Below are 16,130 nucleotides of genomic sequence, written 5' to 3' on the forward strand. Positions count from 1 at the left end.
AGGTTTTTTTGATTTTAACCAAAAGAAAATAGAAGCTCTGAATGTTTGAATGTAAGGTTTTGTGCAGTTGGTATGACTGATATAGGCCTTATTGTTGTCATCTTAAATTTTACGTTGGTTTTTACAATGTTATCACCCTTTTATTACATTTAGGTTATATCCTTACTTACTGTATGAACAACTTATTCTACTTTTCTCTTACTGTCTCACAATTTAAATTGAGGCAAGTTTATAGGTTATAACTGAACAATGATGCGTGTCTCCCCTTTACCCATGTTTGAGTTAATGTGATTATATGGAGATGCAATAAGAAACTCATACCTTGTGAATTGACATAAATAGTATTTTGTTGGCGGACTCAAACAGGAACAGATAGTTAGGATATAATCAGAATCAGGTTGCTGGAATTACCGCGACAGAAACCTTGCATCGTTACAGGCAAATTTATAAGCTTCAGCCAAGCCACGAGCAGAATTAGCGCGGTCATTTTTCCCATCTTCGGCGTTTCTTCTGTACATGTGAAAGGATCTCTAATAAGTAAGTTTGAATCTTCCAATTTTCTTTTGTGATAAAATTACAGGCCATCATCAAAAGTTAAATGGTAACTAGATTATCATTGATATCTTAATTTTCTTACCTAGTTAAATCAGGAACATCATCACAAGTCGTAACACATTCTTTCTCTTCAGTATTATTTGCACCTGTTGATTTACATGAGACAATAGAAGTCTTGGAGATTAAACCTATTGGTTTTCCATTAACAGACCAGTCATTGGACAAGGTTGATCTCTCATTGAGGAAAAATCCATTGTTCAGATGTCCATGTTCAAGTCTAACTTTTGAAAACTGAATTCGGTCGATCCTTGCTGATGAGGGAAAATAATGTTTTCTATTTGTTCTACAAAGTGTTGTTCGATTAGTCAAGATGTGATTATGTAGAAAAACCTTGGAATTGGGTCCCTGTGAAATAACTAGATGCTGTCCCTACAGATCACTCTAGGAAAATAAAAAGATTGAATTATTATTGTTATTGAAATTCGACATTGTACTGGTTCTTACTGAAATAGATATATCTGATGGTGACACTGACTGCAGTGACAGCTGTACATTGCCTGATCACGCGGAAAATATATGGTTGTTGGTAGGGAGGGGTCGAATTTTCTTCCTTTTAAAATGTCGGTTTAATGGATGAATTCATGTCTATAATATACAAATTATATGTTGTAAGTGTGATTATTATATATGGCTTACTGAATTATAATGTTGTTAATTTAAAGTGGTTGATGAGTAGTAGTAGTCGAATTGAAGGAATTTTCATGTTGTGTGTTCCTATGACTTAAATTACAGAAGAAACTTGATATAGTATTTGTCTGAGGTAAGAAGAAGAAGCATATTATTATTGCATTCTGACAATGAAATTTTGCAGGGTACTTTGAGGGATCTATCTACTTCTAGGAGAAACCACGAACATCACACTCTTCCGCCACCCGAGCAGGTATGCTGTCATTCACTAGATTGGGTATTGTATAATTGTGTTTTTAGGAGTACAGCTCTGCGTTATATCAGATAATATATATATATCAGATATTTGTGATTTTGATTATTAAATATTTGTGATCTTGACTATCAATTCTGCATTAAATCAAACAGCCATCTCAAGATAGAATTGCTTAAGTTAATATACTGCATCTTTGTGATATATAATGCATGTTCGCTGTTATATATAATGCAGCTTTGTCATATATGATCAAATGTTTGAAACATAATATTATAATAATCAATTGTTAATGAGATAAAAAATGAATCATAGGAAAATAATGGTTTATACAAATTTCACTATGCAACAGTGCTATATAGCCCACCATTTAACCAAATTTTATATTAAACAGTATATCATGGAACAATAGCAACTTTTTAAGTTTTTGGTGAGCTATAGCACTAATATTGTGCAGATATTTAACAAAAATTTTGTTAATAGCAATAGTAAAACAGGTCCAACATCACACGAGGTAAAATAATCATATACTCATTCGACAAAAGTTTGACAAGTTGGTCTTGCAATATTCTGGTTGTGAACTATTTCTGGAATTGCTATTTTTAATGATTCGTATCGCGTAAATAAATTATGTATGGTTTTTTATTCTACCAATTTCAACTTCACACTGCCCACAAAGTATGATATAAAATTATCATGTTGTGAACAACAATATAATGGATAAGATAGAACTAGAAGTAAGTTTTAAATCTGCCTCTTGTGAATGGTAAGAAAGTGGGGCAGTAGGATAGGTAAGAGTTTAAGGGGGTTACGTGAAATGTACTCTATATGAGCTCCCTCTCTCTCTCTCTCTCTCTCTCTCTCTCTCTCTCTCTCTCTCTCTCTCTCTCTCTCTCTATCTCTATCTATCTATCTCTCTCTCTCTCACTATTCTTTCTCTTCTATTCATAGCTATGGATCGTAGTTGGATGCAAAAAAACCGCTCAAGTGAAGAGTATAGAAAAGGAGTGTTAGAGTTTTTGACATTTGCCGAAACTAATCTTCCCAAAAGTAATGGACGATTTCATTGTCCTTGTGCTAAGTGTGTGAATATTGCACCTTTAAATGCTAACATCGTATGGGATCATCTTATAGTCAATGGGATTTGTCAAAATTATACGAAGTGGATATGGCACGGTGAATTGTCTGATGCGCCAATGGCCTCCCTGAGAGAAGAGTTTGATATAGAGGCGAGTGATTATCTAGAAGAAATGATTCGTGATATTGGACAAGATTCTTTTCAACGAGCACACGTACACGATACTCTTTGCAATGACAACAAAGTTCCTTTGTATCCAGATTGTAAAAACTTCACACGATTGTCGGCCGTGCTGAGATTATTCAATTTGAAGGCAATTAATAGTTGGACCGATAAAAGCTTCACACAATTGCTTGAGTTGTTGAAGGAAATGCTTCCAGATGAAAACACGTTGCCGGACCGGGTGTATGATGCAAAAAAGATATTATGTCCTATGGGTATGGAGTATAAGAAAATACATGCATGCCCCAATGATTGCATATTGTACTGGAAAGATAATGAAGAGAAAGAAAAGTGTCCCAAGTGTATGACATCACGATATAAAAAGAAAGGTGATGATGAAAGTTGTGATGTAACCACAAAGGGTCCTCCAGCAAAGGTGTTATGGTACCTTCCAATTATTCCGAGGTTTAAGCGATTGTTTGCGAATTTAAATGATGCGAAGAATATTAGATGGCATGCAGAAGAGAGGAATTGTGATGGAAAAATTCGGCATCCGGCCGATTCTTTGCAATGGAAGAAGGTTGATACCTTATTTCCTGACTTCGGCAATGAACCAAGAAACCTTAGGCTTGGACTTTCTACAGATGGAATGAATCCATATGGCAGTTTAAGTAGTAATCATACTTCATGGCCTGTTCTATTGATTATTTACAATTTATCTCCTTGGTTGTGCATGAAGAGGAAACACATTATGTTATCTATGATGATTTCGGGACCGAAACAACCTGGAAATGACATAGATGTCTATCTAAGTCCCTTAATTGATGACTTAAGAAAGTTGTGGGATGAAGGAATTGATGTGTTTGATAGTTTTTCAAATGAAACTTTCAAATTGCGTGCCATGTTATTTTGCACCATCAATGACTTTCCAGCTTATGGTAACTTGTCTGGTTACAAAGTTAAGGGGCATAAAGCATGCCCTATATGTGAAAAAGATACTTGCTACCATCAGTTGGAGAAGGGAAAGAAGACTGTTTATCTTGGACATCGAAGATTTCTTAAACGTAACCACCCATATCGAAGATTAAAAAAGGCTTTTAATGGATATCAAGAGTATAAGGTTGCCCCGAAGGCCTTAACTGGAGAAGAAGTCTATCACCGGGTGAGGAACATAAGTGTTAGTTTTGGAAAAAAACAAAAAAAAGTTACAAATAGTAATATATGGAAGAAGAGGTCCGTATTCTTTGACCTTCCATATTGGTCTAGTCTTGATGTAAGACATTGTATTGATGTAATGCACGTGGAGAAAAATGTGTGTGATAGTGTAATTGGAACACTTCTCAACATTCAAGGTAAGACAAAGGATGGTTTAAACTCTCGTTTAGATATGGTTAATATGAAAATAAGAGAAGAGTTAGCTCCAGAACCAAGAGGTACCAAAATGTATTTACCACCGGCATGCCATACATTGTCAAAAGAAGAGAAAATAAGATTTTGTGAGTGTCTACAAGGTGTGAAAGTGCCCAATGGCTACTCCTCAAATGTCAAAAGTCTGGTGTCAATACAAGATCTCAAACTAATTGGCTTGAAATCTCATGATTGTCACATTTTGATGCAACAACTACTACCTGTGGCTATTCGTGGCATCTTACCCAAAAATGTCCGACATGCCATAACTAGATTATGCTTTTTCTTTAATGATATATGCAACAAAGTGATTGACCCTGATAAATTGGATGAGATGGAAAATGAGTCTATTGTTATTTTGTGTCAGTTGGAGATGTTTTTTCCTCCTTCATTTTTTGACATCATGGTTCACTTAATAGTCCATCTAGTTAGAGAGATTAAAGTGTGTGGCCCTGTTTATTTAAGATGGATGTATCCTTTTGAACGGTACATGAAGATATTGAAAAGCTATGTGAAGAATCATTATCGTCCGGAGGCATCTATTGTTGAAAGGTACATCACAGAAGAAGCCATTGAGTTTTGTACAGAGTATTTGTCACATGCAAAACCTGTAGGATTACCTAAGTCTCGTCACGACGGAAGATGTGATGGTAAGGGTACACATCTAAAGGTTAAGCATATGGGTGAAGGGGAAGTTTTTAAAGCACATTTGTATATATTAAATAACACTGATGAGGTTCAACCATACTTGAGTACACATAAAACCATTGTCAAAGCCAAAAACCCTCGAATGTCAGAAAAATGGGTGTTGAAAGAGCATAACAATACATTCTCAAAATGGTTTAAAACCAAGATTATGAATGACAATAATGCTTCGGATACATTAAAGTTTTTAGCTTATGAGCCTAGCTTTAATGTCTTATGTTGGGGTGGATACGATATAAATAAATTTTCTTTTTCTACAAAATCGCAGGATGATAAGAGTACCATGCAAAATAGTGGGGTAATGATAATGGCTTCCTCAATGCACTTCTCTAGTTCAAAGGATAAAAATCCCATCTTGGCATCCATAGCCTATTTTGGTGTTATAGAAGAGATATGGGAGCTAAATTATGTGAAGTTTAAAGTTCCTATTTTCAAATGTAAGTGGGTTAATAGTAACAATGGCGTACAAACAGATGAATTAGGATTTACATTGGTGGACTTGGATAAGGTAGGATATAAGGAAGAACCTTTCATCATGGCAGCTCAAGCAATCCAAGTGTTTTATGTAAAGGATCCCTCAAACAATAGATGGTCTGTTGTCCTCCAAAGAAACACAAATGATGATTCAACTCTAGACGTTGATCACAATACTTCTTTTTCAACACGAAGGCCTTCTTTTAATGATGAAAATGAAGTTGATGATGTTTATGCCACTCGTAATGATCATCAAGAAGGGATTTTAGAATAAAACAGTGAAGATTACTTTGTTCTTGTGCTGTAGCTGAGTTGTACTCTGAAAATTACAGTATATATATAGCTGAGTTATTGTTATAATTGAAAATTACAGTATATATATAGCTCAGTTTTGATGCCAATGTCAATAATCTTGTTCAGTTTTGTTGAAGATATTGCTGATTTTGATCTTGTTGATATAAATGCACTACAATATACTCTTGCAGCTTTTTTGTTGTTGATATTGCTGTACTGTAAATGCAGAGTTATGAGAATCTGTTTTGACATTTTCTTTCTTTCTTGAATCTGTTTTTCTATCTAAACAGGCATTATGGTTAAACCAACCCGCTCTTCTCCAAGAATAAAGAAGACTCAAGGTATGACAGGCCATACAAAGATCTTTGTGATATTCAAATACATAGCTGCTGTACTGTAAATGCAGAGTTCAAACTGTTTTTCTATCTCCTGTTTCTCTACATTTTGCCTGATAACAGCATTAATTAATTAGTTGATCAAGTAGACATGATATAATAACAATGAGACATTTGCAAAAAGATATCAAACTGTTTTTCTATCTTTGTAAATGCAGAGTTCAAATACATAGCTGCTGTACCATAGTTTCTTTCTTTCTTGAATCTGTCTTTCTTGAATCTGTTTTTCTATCTACACAGACATCGTGGCTAAACCAACCCGCTCTTCTCCAAGAATAAAGAAGACTCAAGGTATGACAGGCCATACAAAGATCTTTGTGATATTCAAATACATAGCTGCTGTACTGTAAATGCAGAGTTATGAGAATCTGTTTTGACATTTTCTTTCTTTCTTGAATCTGTTTTTCTATCTACAAAGACATCGTGGCTAAACCATCCCGCTCTTCTCCAAGAATAAAGAAGACTAAAGGTGTGACGTCATTGCTACGTTTCGTTTCCAAACTTCGTGATGGAGAGAAATATGCGATTGACTTTGATCGGGATACTTTCCAACCTATTGGTCAGTATGCTGCGAAGTTCAAGAGTTATTTGTCATTCGTTGCACGTAGCAAGGTTAATATAAATGAAGAGAAATGGAAAAACCTACCCGAAAACTTGAAAAGAGCGATATGGAATGATATCACGGTATGTAATTGTAATTAATTCTTAATAATTTATCATCTATAATTGTTTCAATTACTAACACTTCTAATGCTTTGTAGGATAAGTTCACTTGCCCCCCCGATGATGAAGATAATAAGAAATTTAAGAAGCATTGGTTTGTATATATGGGGGAACGGATGAAGCAATTTAAGACATTGCTATCTAATGTTTATATATTTGGGGAAGGCGATAAAGATGGCAATACAACGCCATTTGAAAAGTATAAGTTCATCGACCCAGCAGATTGGGAGTCGTTTGTCCAAAATCGAAAAACAAAAGAATTCCAAGTTAGTTAAATTTATAGATTTTTTTTATGTTATCTAAATTAATTTGCTTGTTGACACTTAATTTAATGTGATTTATTTGTAATAGGAGAAAAGGCAAAAAGGAAAGGTTCATGCATCAAAGAATCTCCATCCTCATATTTTGTCTCGGGGTGGTTATGAGAAGCTTAAGGAAAAGATAATGGAAGAGAGGAGTAAAAAAATCATTGAAGAAGCCAATGGTGATGAAAATTTAATGAATGATCCTCCAAAACTAGAACGACATGAGGTGTGGTTGATGGCTCGGCAGAGGCCATCTGGAGATTTTACATCCGAGGCAACAAATTTAGTAGCTTCCATGGTTGTAAGTATTAAAAAGTTCTTTCTAAATTTCAATTTCAAGTATTAAAAAGTTCTTTCTAAATTTCAATTTCATTTATAACTTAATATTCATTTATATCATGTGTATGGATTTTGACATTTTAGGGTGATTTAGTGGAAAAGAGTACGCAAGGCGATATTCAATTTGAAGAACGAGAAGACATATTAACTATTGCACTTGGGTCAAGTGAACGTCCCGGTCGGATCCGCACTGCTCCTAGGGGTGTGGGCTTTAAGAAGTACTTTGGAAAAAGTTCAAACTCCAACTTAAAAGCTGTCACACAAGATGACCTCCAAGCCTTAGTGCAAAAGCTAAATGATGATTATCAAGATAGATTACAGAAAGAGCTCCAAAAACAAAGAATAGAGCTCCAAAAACACATGAAAATTGAGATGGATGATGAGAGAGCTAAGCTCCAAAAAGAAATGAAACTCCTTCAAGAGATGCAATTAGAACTCCGCCCTAAGAGTACTAAAGAGGTACCTCGTGTTTTCTGCGTTTTATCTTAAGTGCTTCAGACTTTTAGTGAAATTTTTCTATTCAGTTTTTTGGTCCTTTGCATGTGTGTTTGTTAGTTGTGTGTGCATTAAAATCTGTGAGATTTGTGGTATATCTCATATTCTCAGTGTGTTAAATAGTATATCCATGGTTAGGTCTTTGGGATAATGTACAGTATGAAGGTGTTTCTGGGCTGTGAATTGAAAGTAGAAACACCTAAACCCACATGATTTAAGTGATTTATGCATTTCTTGGAACAAGAATTCAATGAATCTGGTTGCAGTTCAAACTAAACTGTCCCTTTTGACTTATAGTTTTGTACTTACACAGTTGAAATCCAGTTTTAATTAATTTAATCAACAATGTCTCTGATTTTAACATTTTGAATCAGAACTTCAGACCTTTAATTATGTGGATATTGATTATAAGAAATCAACATGATAAATAAAATAGCTAGAAATTCCTAGTTACCTTCAGCATTTTCCAGCTACTTGCTTGTCTTCATTCCCTAATGCCTTTCCTTAGCTGTCGTATTGCATTTAAAATTATTTTGAGCTCAACACCTTTGGCCCTTTGTTATTGGGTAGAATTTGAAAACACTCTTTGGGGGAGATGTAGAACTGCTTTGTGTCAAATCTTGAATGTGTCATTGAGTTTATATTCAACCCCTTTCCTTTTCCTTTTTGTTGTTGTTGTTGATGGTTGTACAAGGAATTGATAGAATGCTGAATAGGTAGTTGTTAGGACTGTAAGTTGAGGGAGTTAGCATTAGATAGATTAGTTGTGCTGAGATTATTAGAGAGGTAGGCTGTGTTGTTGATAAATACAAAGAAGAGTATGCATGCATCATCTTTTATTAATGTAAAAGATATTTTGGCCAACTTTAATGGCAATAGCTGTGAAATTATCCCTGATTTATGCTCTTCAGTAATAGCAAACATTTGGCTGTGTGCGTGTGATCTGCCTGTGTTTTATAACTTGAACTTGGCCTTTATGAGATGTTTGAAAGAGTTTATCTCGACTTATCTTATTCTTATGACATAGACACTAATCTAAGTGTTTGGAGTAGATTATGAAAATAGTTTATGATATGCTCATGAGCTGCCTTTAACATATTTTCACGAGCTCTCTGTAATAGTTTATAGAAAATTTTCATTACTAGTACACAGATTTATATATTGAAAATGTATTACTAGTACACAGATTTATATATTGAAAATGTTAAGAGCAGGTGTCTTAGTTAAAAATACACACACACAGATTTATTTCATTTAGTTTAAGGAAATTTATTTGGAGTAATTAAGTAACTAAATATTATCTTAGTAACAGTATAGTAACCAAGTATGTTACTATACTTGGTTAGTTGTGTGCTTAACATTGTGTGCTCTTGCTCTAAACTACTGCTTCTTATTATAAATCTCTTCTGAAACAGGAAGGTGAAGCTGAATGCAAGGCTGAAGAAGAGATAAAAAACAGCACTGTTTCTGAAGATTACCTTAAAAAGATTGAAGATTTCAAGGAAGTTTCCATATCACTAGACTTGGTTCATGAAACAAGTGAATTATCAGTTTATATTGATAGGCGAGACCTTGATGAATTAATTTCTGGTGTTAAATGGATCTCCACATCTATCTTGTCTCTATGGTGCTCGTAAGTATCGTATTCTATTTTTAATCATTTTTTTCTATGTATCATTTATAAATTAACATTTGTTTCAACATTTCAGATATCTACATGGCATTTGTATCTCTAAGAATGTCAGTGAACTATTTGGATTTCTTGATCCAAATAGGACACTAATTACCACTAGAGATCCCAATGCTATTAAATCTTACATACAAGATAGGTTGGATGGCGAGTCAAAAAAATGTTACTTAGGACCATTGTTAAATAAGTAAGTACATGTTTCCTTCAAGGTTTTGTGATTTTTTTAATGTTATTTTTTGTAATATTTGAATTTTAATGATTCTAACACTTGTTTTGAAACTACAGCAATCACTGGCAATTGTATGTTATTTGTCCCCAAGATAATGATATCTTTTGGTTTTGTTCATTAAACACAAAACCCAGGAAACGTATTAAGAACATACTTGAGGGGTAAGAAACATATAAATCAAGAGACATTATTTATACTTCATTTTTGTATCGTTTAACTTTATATTTATAAGTTATTTATGCTGCAATTTCTTTTATCAGAGCTGTAACAGGATATCAGTTATTAAGAGGTTTTGAGAATAAAAAGCCTAATTGGAAGATTGTCAAGGTAATTGCTTGATATTGTTGATATTATGAGAATGAATTCGTAATGATATGCTTCATTATAATTATATTTCAGTATTAATATGCTTTGTATCTTATATGTAGACACATCATCAAAACAATGGATGGGCATGTGGATATTATGTAATGAAGAACATGTTTGATATTGTTGATACTTCCATTGTTGAAAGATTCGATGAGGTAGTATAATTTAAAATATTTTCGTCTTGCATGTATTTATTGAAAAACATGTAAATTATTGTTTTGATATTGTTAATTTATTATATGTTGAACTTGTAGATATTTACAGACACGTCACCATATGAAAAAGAGACAATCGACCATATTCGGCAACTTTGGGCTCAAGTATTTTTGCAAATGGTTGAAAATCAAAAGGTTGAGGATCAAAAGGTTGAGGAGCAAAATCTACCGGATCAAATGCAAATGGTTGAAGAGGATAAGGAGATAGAAATGTTGCCAAAACAAAAGCCAAAGAAGAAGAAGAAAACTTATATATGAAGAAAGTGTTATGACTTAGTTAAAATATAATTTTTATGTACTTGAAATATTATGACTATATATGATTTTGTATACTTTTTGGTTAATATTAAAAATATTTTGACTTAGTTAAAATATGATTTTTATAAGTATGATTTTATAGTATTTGCAATATTATGACTGAAAAATAAAATATAATTAAATGGTGTTTATGAAATAGGGTGTAAATAGATATAATTGCTCATTCATAAATGGCGTATTTACACCCGATTTTTACCAAAATAGGGGGTAATTAAAACACAATTAAGCCGAATTACACCCGATTTTTATTAAAATAGGGTGTACTTAAAACATAATTAAGCTCAATTACATCCGATTTTTGTTAAAATAGGGGGTAATTAAAACATGATTAAGCCCAATTACACCCGATTTTTATTAAAATAGGGTGTGATTAAAACGTAATTAAGCCCATTTACGCCCTATTTTTATTAAAATCGGGTGTAATTAAAACGTAATTACGCCCATTTACACCCGATTTTTATTAAAACAGGGTGTAATTAAAAACGTAATTACGCCCAATTACACCCGATTTTTATTAAAAAAGGGTGTAATTAAAAACGTAATTACGCCCAATTACACCCGATTTTTGTTAAACATAACGGGTGTAAATTCGTTAGACATTTCTCACCCTGTGGATATACACCCGATTTTTATTAAAAATAATGGGTGTAAATTTAATAAAAAACGGGTGTAAATTAACATTTTTGTACTAGTGTGGTGAGTGTATCTACGACTTGTAGAGTATTAGGAACATGTTGTATCTTCATGTGTTTAGCAATGACTCTTTCACGCGCACAATGAATATCAAGTTTAATGTGTTTGATGCGAGCATGGAGAATTAGATTGTGTGAGAGAATGATGACGCTAAGGTTGTCACATAGAAGCGTTGGAGGAAATAATGCTACACCAAGTTCTTTAAGTAAAGATTCAAGGCACAACAATTCTAAAGTAGTGTGAGCTAAGACACAATATTTTGTCTCAGTGCTTGAGTGTGCAACCAACCGTTATTTCTTCAAACTCCACGAGACAAGATTAGGTCCAACAAAAATGCACGAGTCTTAGAACGACGGTCATCATGATCACTCGCGAAATCAAAGTCACTGTTGGCATGAAAATAGAGTTTACATGCAGTGGGAGTTGGGGAAAGTAAGAAGCCATGGTGAATGATGCCACCTAGATAACGTGTAATACATTTTTATAGTCGACCAATGAGTTTGCAGAGGTGAGCCATGAATTGGCACACTTTGTTGACACTAAATGCAATGTATGGCCTTGTAAAAGTCACATACCGTAGTGCTCCAAACATTGATCTATAGTGACGAGGCTCAGAGAGATTGGTTGAACCATGTTTGCTTAACTTGCAACCTGTCAACATAGGTGTGGTGACACCATTGGCATTATTCATGTTGGCACGATTTAGAAGACCACGTATGTACTTAGACTGTGTGAATATAAGACAATCGGCAGGCAACCATTTAATCTCAATGCTTAATAAATATTCAGGGAATCCCAATTTTTTAGGGAAAATTTTTCATGGAGTGAATCAATGAGTTTATGTATCAACACTGAGGAAGAAATTGTGATTATAACGTCGTCCATATAAACTAGTGCAAAGAGAGCTATACCTTGATGTTTGTAGATGAATAAAGCGTGATCAAATTTTCTATGTGTGAAGCCAAAGTGAACAAGCGCTTGAGTAAGTTTCTCATACCACACACGAGGGACTTGTTTGAGTCCATATAATGCCTTGTGAAGTTTTCATACAAGGGATGTATCTTGTTTTTCAAAGTCAAGTGGTTGAGTCATATGAATATCTTCTTGCAAAGAGCCATTGAAAAACACATTATAGACATCCATTTTCCGAAGTTCCCATTTGTTAGTGAGTGACAAAGTTAGAATGACACGAATGGTGGCTTGTCTAACAACTGGTGAGAATGTCTCGTTGAATTCAAAACCAAACTATTGGTGATAGCCTTTAGCCACTAGGCGTATTTTTTATTTGTTAATAGCGCCATCGAGATTTTCTTTCACCTTGAACACCCATTTACAGCCCACGGGTTTCCTATGAGGTGGCAGAGATGTTAAGGACCAGGTTTGGTTAGGTAGAAGTGAACCATACTCAATTTGCATTGCCTTATACCAATCTTGATGAGACAAGGCTTGTTTGACTGAAGTTGAATCTACTCGTGCAAGAAGAGCTTTATGTTTAGATTGACCTGTTTTTGCTCTAGTCATCATGAGATGGTCATTAAATTAAATGATAGAAGGGATATGTGAATTTTGAATAGAAGGAGATATAGATTAAGTGGACAGTGTTTGAGCTAACATGCATTACTTTAGAGGGGTCATCATGCATGTTATTTGGTGTGGAACTTAAGGTAGAATTAGGAGCCATAATTGAGTGTGAACTCAGCGCATCATTGGGGCCAGATGTAGTTGGAATGCTCTCACCAATTATGACCGGTGAGAATAAAAGATCAACTACACCACTTTAAGAAATACTTGTATCATCAATAGGAGAGGGATGGGCCATGGGAGAAGTGGCAAGTGGAGGAAATGATAGTAACTCAGAGGGCTAGAATTGTGCTTTTGATGCATCAGGAGCAGATGGGAACATTGATGAATAGTGAAAAGAACTCTAATGGAATATGACATCTTTTGAGATATAAATTTTGTCAGTCTTGCTCAAGAACACACATTTTTTTACTTCTGAAATCTAGTTTGTGTTTGTTGTAGGACCTGGTGTAGGGAAAGTAGACACATCTAAACACTTTGAGTGAGTTATTATTTGGAAGCTTGTGATACAAGGCATGATATGGGGACTGGAAATGTGAGAGACCAATTGAAGCAGTCTATTGATCACATGAAAAATCGTTGCAAATATGCATGTGACAACATTGTGAGACACATTTTCACAATGTGCCCGCGTTTTCTTTCCATTGTGCCATTTTTGTGAGATGAGTAAGGGCGAGTGAGTCTGTGTGAGATACCCAACTCAGCTAGGTATTTGGTAAAAGGCCTAAACTCCCCCCAATGATCAGACTGCACTAATTTGATTGTGATATGGAATTGAGTTTGGACAAAGCTCACATAAAGCTTGAAAATGTACATTGCCTCAGGCTTGTGCTTCAGAAAGTAAATCCTAGTAAACTTATAGCGAATGCATGAACAAAAGCAATGTAATAAAGATAACTAGAGGTATAAGGAAAAATGGCATGCCCCCACAGATCAATATGAACTACATCAAATGGAGCATGATTTACAGTTGAAGATAAAGGGGCATGAATTTTATGTGACTTTGCAAAACAACATGACTTGCATAACAAGGAACTATATTTATTGAAGATAGAAACATTACAATGTTTAAGGGCTATTTGAATGACATGAAAGTCAACTGATATGGAGAACTGGGACTTTGGCTTGGGAGACAGCCGATCTCTTCTAGATGTACACTGTTTCGCTTCTCGGGGTCAAGAAGGGTCGACTTCTTTGAACTCCTAGCTTTTTTTGGGATATCTGGGCTGCTCGATTATTCGACCGGGGACCGCTCAGTTGCTTGGTTCTTCAATCCGGTTTGCATTCCCGGTGATCAACGGATCTTCAATGCTCTTGTTGATTTGTAGCATTTAGAATCTCCCAAGTAGTTATACTTGGGATGCCCGTTATACACGGACCCCAACCCTTTTCATTGTCTTTATTTTGGAACATAGTCGGGGGTTCCGGTGACTTCTCTCGCCGATAGAGAGTAATGTGGCCTTTATTTACTCCATTGTGTTTGGTACTTGGTTGAGCATTTGATCTCGCGAGTTATCCCATGCCCGGGGATTTCAGTCACAACGCAAATCCCTTATTATTTCGCAGTCCCGGACACCTGGTGGTTGTCCGAGACCAGTTCCAATTGTTATGATGATGAGACATCCGGCATGGGTCGGTCATAGTACCATTTGAAAGAGGGTTGACACTGAATGTTTCTCGGTGGAGGCAAGACAGAACTTAATCGATATTAGGTTCGCAAACCTAAATCTGGATCCGAGGGGATCTGTTAACCAGCCTTGACAGGGGTTTGAGATTAAGACTTATGGCCGATCACAGAACACCGTAGAACTAAGTCTTGATCTAAGGATGTCTGTTGCCGTCATCTCATGGTGGTGTGAGATCGAGACGAACGATCAATCGAAGTTGGATCTGAATTCAATGGATCCAAATGCCACAGATTTGAGAGCTCGAATTCGGGGAACCTCAATTCTCTCGTCAAATTTACTTTTAGATACTGGATCTGAGAATCAAACCTAACCTCGTGGAAATTGCAGGAATCTGAAGTCATTTCCCATAGTCGCCGCCACTTTTTTGTTCCGGAACTAGAAATGGAAAGGATTGCGGAAGTTACGACGAAGTGAAGCTTCTTAAGTGATTCAATAAAGCGACACCTTGGATCGCAGGTTGCGATTGTGGTGCCTCTTGAATCAGAGACGTAGATCTTGAACTAATGTTGCTAATCTCCGATGCGGTGGATCAAAGGAGTTATCTTCAACACCCAAATCAATTTAGAGTTCAAGATAATCGTAATGAGAGTGAAATTTAAAAATTGTGTACATAAAAATTCTTTATGAAGGTATTTATACTTTGAACTCAATAGAACTGATTAAAAAAATTGATTTTATTTTATTTTATCGAACCCTTAACCGGCACTAAGCAATATATTTAAAGAACTCAAATATATATATTTTTTAATTTTAAAATAAACTCCAAATACAAAATACATAAAGAAAAAGTATTAAACCTTGATCAATACATAAATATGTTTGGTGCAAGTTTTATATTTATTAAAAATTCAAATTTTTATGTAGACTTTCATCCTTGCGAATTGATTTTAAAGTTTTAATGAGAAGTTAACACATAGAAAAGTAAGTTATAAATTAATATAAAACTTACATTTAAAATCCTGTGTAATGTGAAATCAACGCAGACAAATTATAATGTCACTTAATATACTATATTATCATCTATAACATTTGATTGAAGGAATATCTTGATCGATGTTAAATAATTAGAGCAATAATTTAATATTTTTTAAATTATTGCACACAAATTTTAAATTGACGAATCACTTGATAATAATTTTGTGTGTAGTAGTATCAATATGTTTTAAAATTAAATCGAATCGGCCGATTCAATCGATTGGATCAAAAATCGGAGATGAATTCGGTTGGGTCAACATTTCAAAACTGCTAGTGGGTCAAAATCAGAGTTAAATTGAAAAAAAAAATTCAAATTGAACCGTTAAAAACCATTCGAACTGAAGCGGATTTTGTAAATTCGTCCGGTTCAAAAGAATACATCTAATTGACTTTTTCTAAATTTTTTATTAGTGTATTGCATTGTTTATTTTTGGTATTCTATCTTATTTAACTTAAGTATTTTTAATTTTTTAAATTTTATTTTAATTATTATATTCTAT

At 34.5% G+C, this 16,130-nt stretch overlaps 1 protein-coding gene and 1 long non-coding RNA gene across 2 annotated transcripts; both read left to right on the top strand.

The window, feature by feature from the left end:
• Positions 1 to 2,448: 2,448 nt before the first annotated feature.
• Positions 2,449 to 5,595, top strand: LOC131657765 (uncharacterized). The gene has a single exon (XM_058927130.1). The coding sequence runs from the start codon at positions 2,449 to 2,451 to the stop codon at positions 5,593 to 5,595; it is 3,147 nt and encodes a 1,048-aa protein (XP_058783113.1).
• A 3,499-nt stretch (positions 5,596 to 9,094) lies between these two features.
• Positions 9,095 to 9,952, top strand: LOC131619181 (uncharacterized). Its single transcript, XR_009288932.1, has 3 exons — positions 9,095 to 9,505; positions 9,582 to 9,749; positions 9,848 to 9,952. It is a non-coding gene; the product is annotated as an uncharacterized LOC131619181 (long non-coding RNA).
• The last annotated feature ends 6,178 nt before the right edge of the window (positions 9,953 to 16,130 follow it).

Source organism: Vicia villosa, linkage group LG1 (assembly GCF_029867415.1).
Source record: "Vicia villosa cultivar HV-30 ecotype Madison, WI linkage group LG1, Vvil1.0, whole genome shotgun sequence".
NCBI lineage: Eukaryota > Viridiplantae > Streptophyta > Magnoliopsida > Fabales > Fabaceae > Vicia > Vicia villosa.

What these genes read in the sequence shown, in the direction of transcription:
- LOC131657765 (XM_058927130.1), top strand. Translation starts at nt 2,449, where the DNA reads ATGGATCGTAGTTGGATGCAAAAAAACCGCTCAAGTGAAGAGTATAGA.